The 1,486-nt window shown below is 36.3% G+C and overlaps 1 protein-coding gene across 1 annotated transcript in view; it reads right to left on the bottom strand.

Moving 5' to 3' along the window:
* The window catches only part of LOC107786420 (peptide-N4-(N-acetyl-beta-glucosaminyl)asparagine amidase A-like), a 1,856-nt gene extending 724 nt beyond the window's left edge, over positions 1-1,132 (bottom strand). The window contains exon 1 of the mRNA XM_016607887.2: positions 1-1,132. This exon is cut by the window's left edge and continues 724 nt beyond it. Coding sequence (XP_016463373.1) covers positions 1-1,064 — 1,064 coding nt within the window. The 5' untranslated portion in view covers positions 1,065-1,132.
* Positions 1,133-1,486: the final 354 nt, after the last annotated feature.

Raw genomic sequence — 1,486 nt, forward strand, 5'->3', positions numbered from 1 at the left:
CTGAATGAAATCTTATGGATACTTCCATCTAAAATCTTTCCTAATAAAGGGGTAACTTCAATATCATAGGAAGGAAGATTAAATGAACCAATTCCACTAATTGGTCTCCACAATAGAGGATTAATACCACCAGTATATACCACAGTAAAAGGCCAAACTGCACCAACTACAACATCATCTAAACTTACTATTACTTCCCTAAAAGCACCATTCCCCTGCATATCAGTACGATTATTCGCAGTAATATAATCATTTGGCAAATTTCCATACCAGAATTCATCATTCTCATGGAATGACACGTAAATTTCCAATACTGCCCTGTATGCATTCTGTGGGATTTTGAACTCCTTTGACTGTACATCAGTAGAATTCTCAATCTCAAACCACAGACCGTCATTTAATGGCAGATTTCTCGAAATGGGTATGACCAAATCAGCCCCAGAATCAAATCCCTTATTAAACGACTTATCCAAAGTCAGTTCTTTATCAGCAGGATAGAAATGGACAAATATTTTCACATGATACACTCCAGTATATGTAGTATCAACAATGTTCCCTATATAAACAGCAAGAGTTTGATTTGTCATGAGCAAAGAACAATACCTAGTAATGTCTTTCTTGACAGTCCAAACAATCCCATTAGGCCTTGGCTCAGCAGTACAACTCCTGAAAATCTCAATCCCACCAAGCCAAAGACCAAAAATGCGATCAAATTGCCTTCCTTTACTCGTTGCTCTCCATTCTAGCACAATCTTGGAAAAATTCTGAGATGGACAATTTGAAGGTGGTGTGTAATTTGCTAGTACCGGTGGTTTCCCATATGTGTAACCAAAGTCATGTTTGAGGAGTAAGTACGAGCAAGGTTTGGTTTTAGGTAAATTTATAGGCTTAGTGACTTCAAAATAAGTCGTAGGAGTGTCATTCTTGGATAAAGAGTCTAGTTGAGCAGTGAGTTGTGATCTAGAGAGAGCTGCATTATGAAGTCTTGCTATGGAAAAGTGTGATAGTTGGAGTACTGAGAAACAAGTGAAAAAGAAGAAGAGAGAGAAGAAAGAGAGAGCCATGAATTGTTAGCCTTGTTAATGGATATTTGGAGCAAGAAACATCAAACAATGTCCTATGGAGAGTGAAATTGTTTCCTAGTTTTCCTTGTTCTTTACAACTGCTTAGAATTTCACCAAAATGGATGACTTCATTCTAGCATATATTTATTTATCACCGCCACCCAAATAAGTAAAGCAATCAAAATGAATCCCGAAATATGAGAATAAATTGCATGAAATCAGATAATGATATGAGTCGTGAAGATCCCAAAAGGTAAAGCAATTAAAACGAATCTTGAAATAGTATGACAATAACTAGCATGAAACCAGACAGTCATGAAAGATCCAACCGTGAGGATTTGAATTCTCCTCAAACTTGATATATCAAATGTCAGTTGGAATTTGACGGACCTAAAACATGTTTAATAGAGTACACAATATTT

Source organism: Nicotiana tabacum, chromosome 2 (genome assembly GCF_000715075.1).
Source record: "Nicotiana tabacum cultivar K326 chromosome 2, ASM71507v2, whole genome shotgun sequence".
NCBI classification, from domain to species: Eukaryota; Viridiplantae; Streptophyta; class Magnoliopsida; order Solanales; family Solanaceae; genus Nicotiana; species Nicotiana tabacum.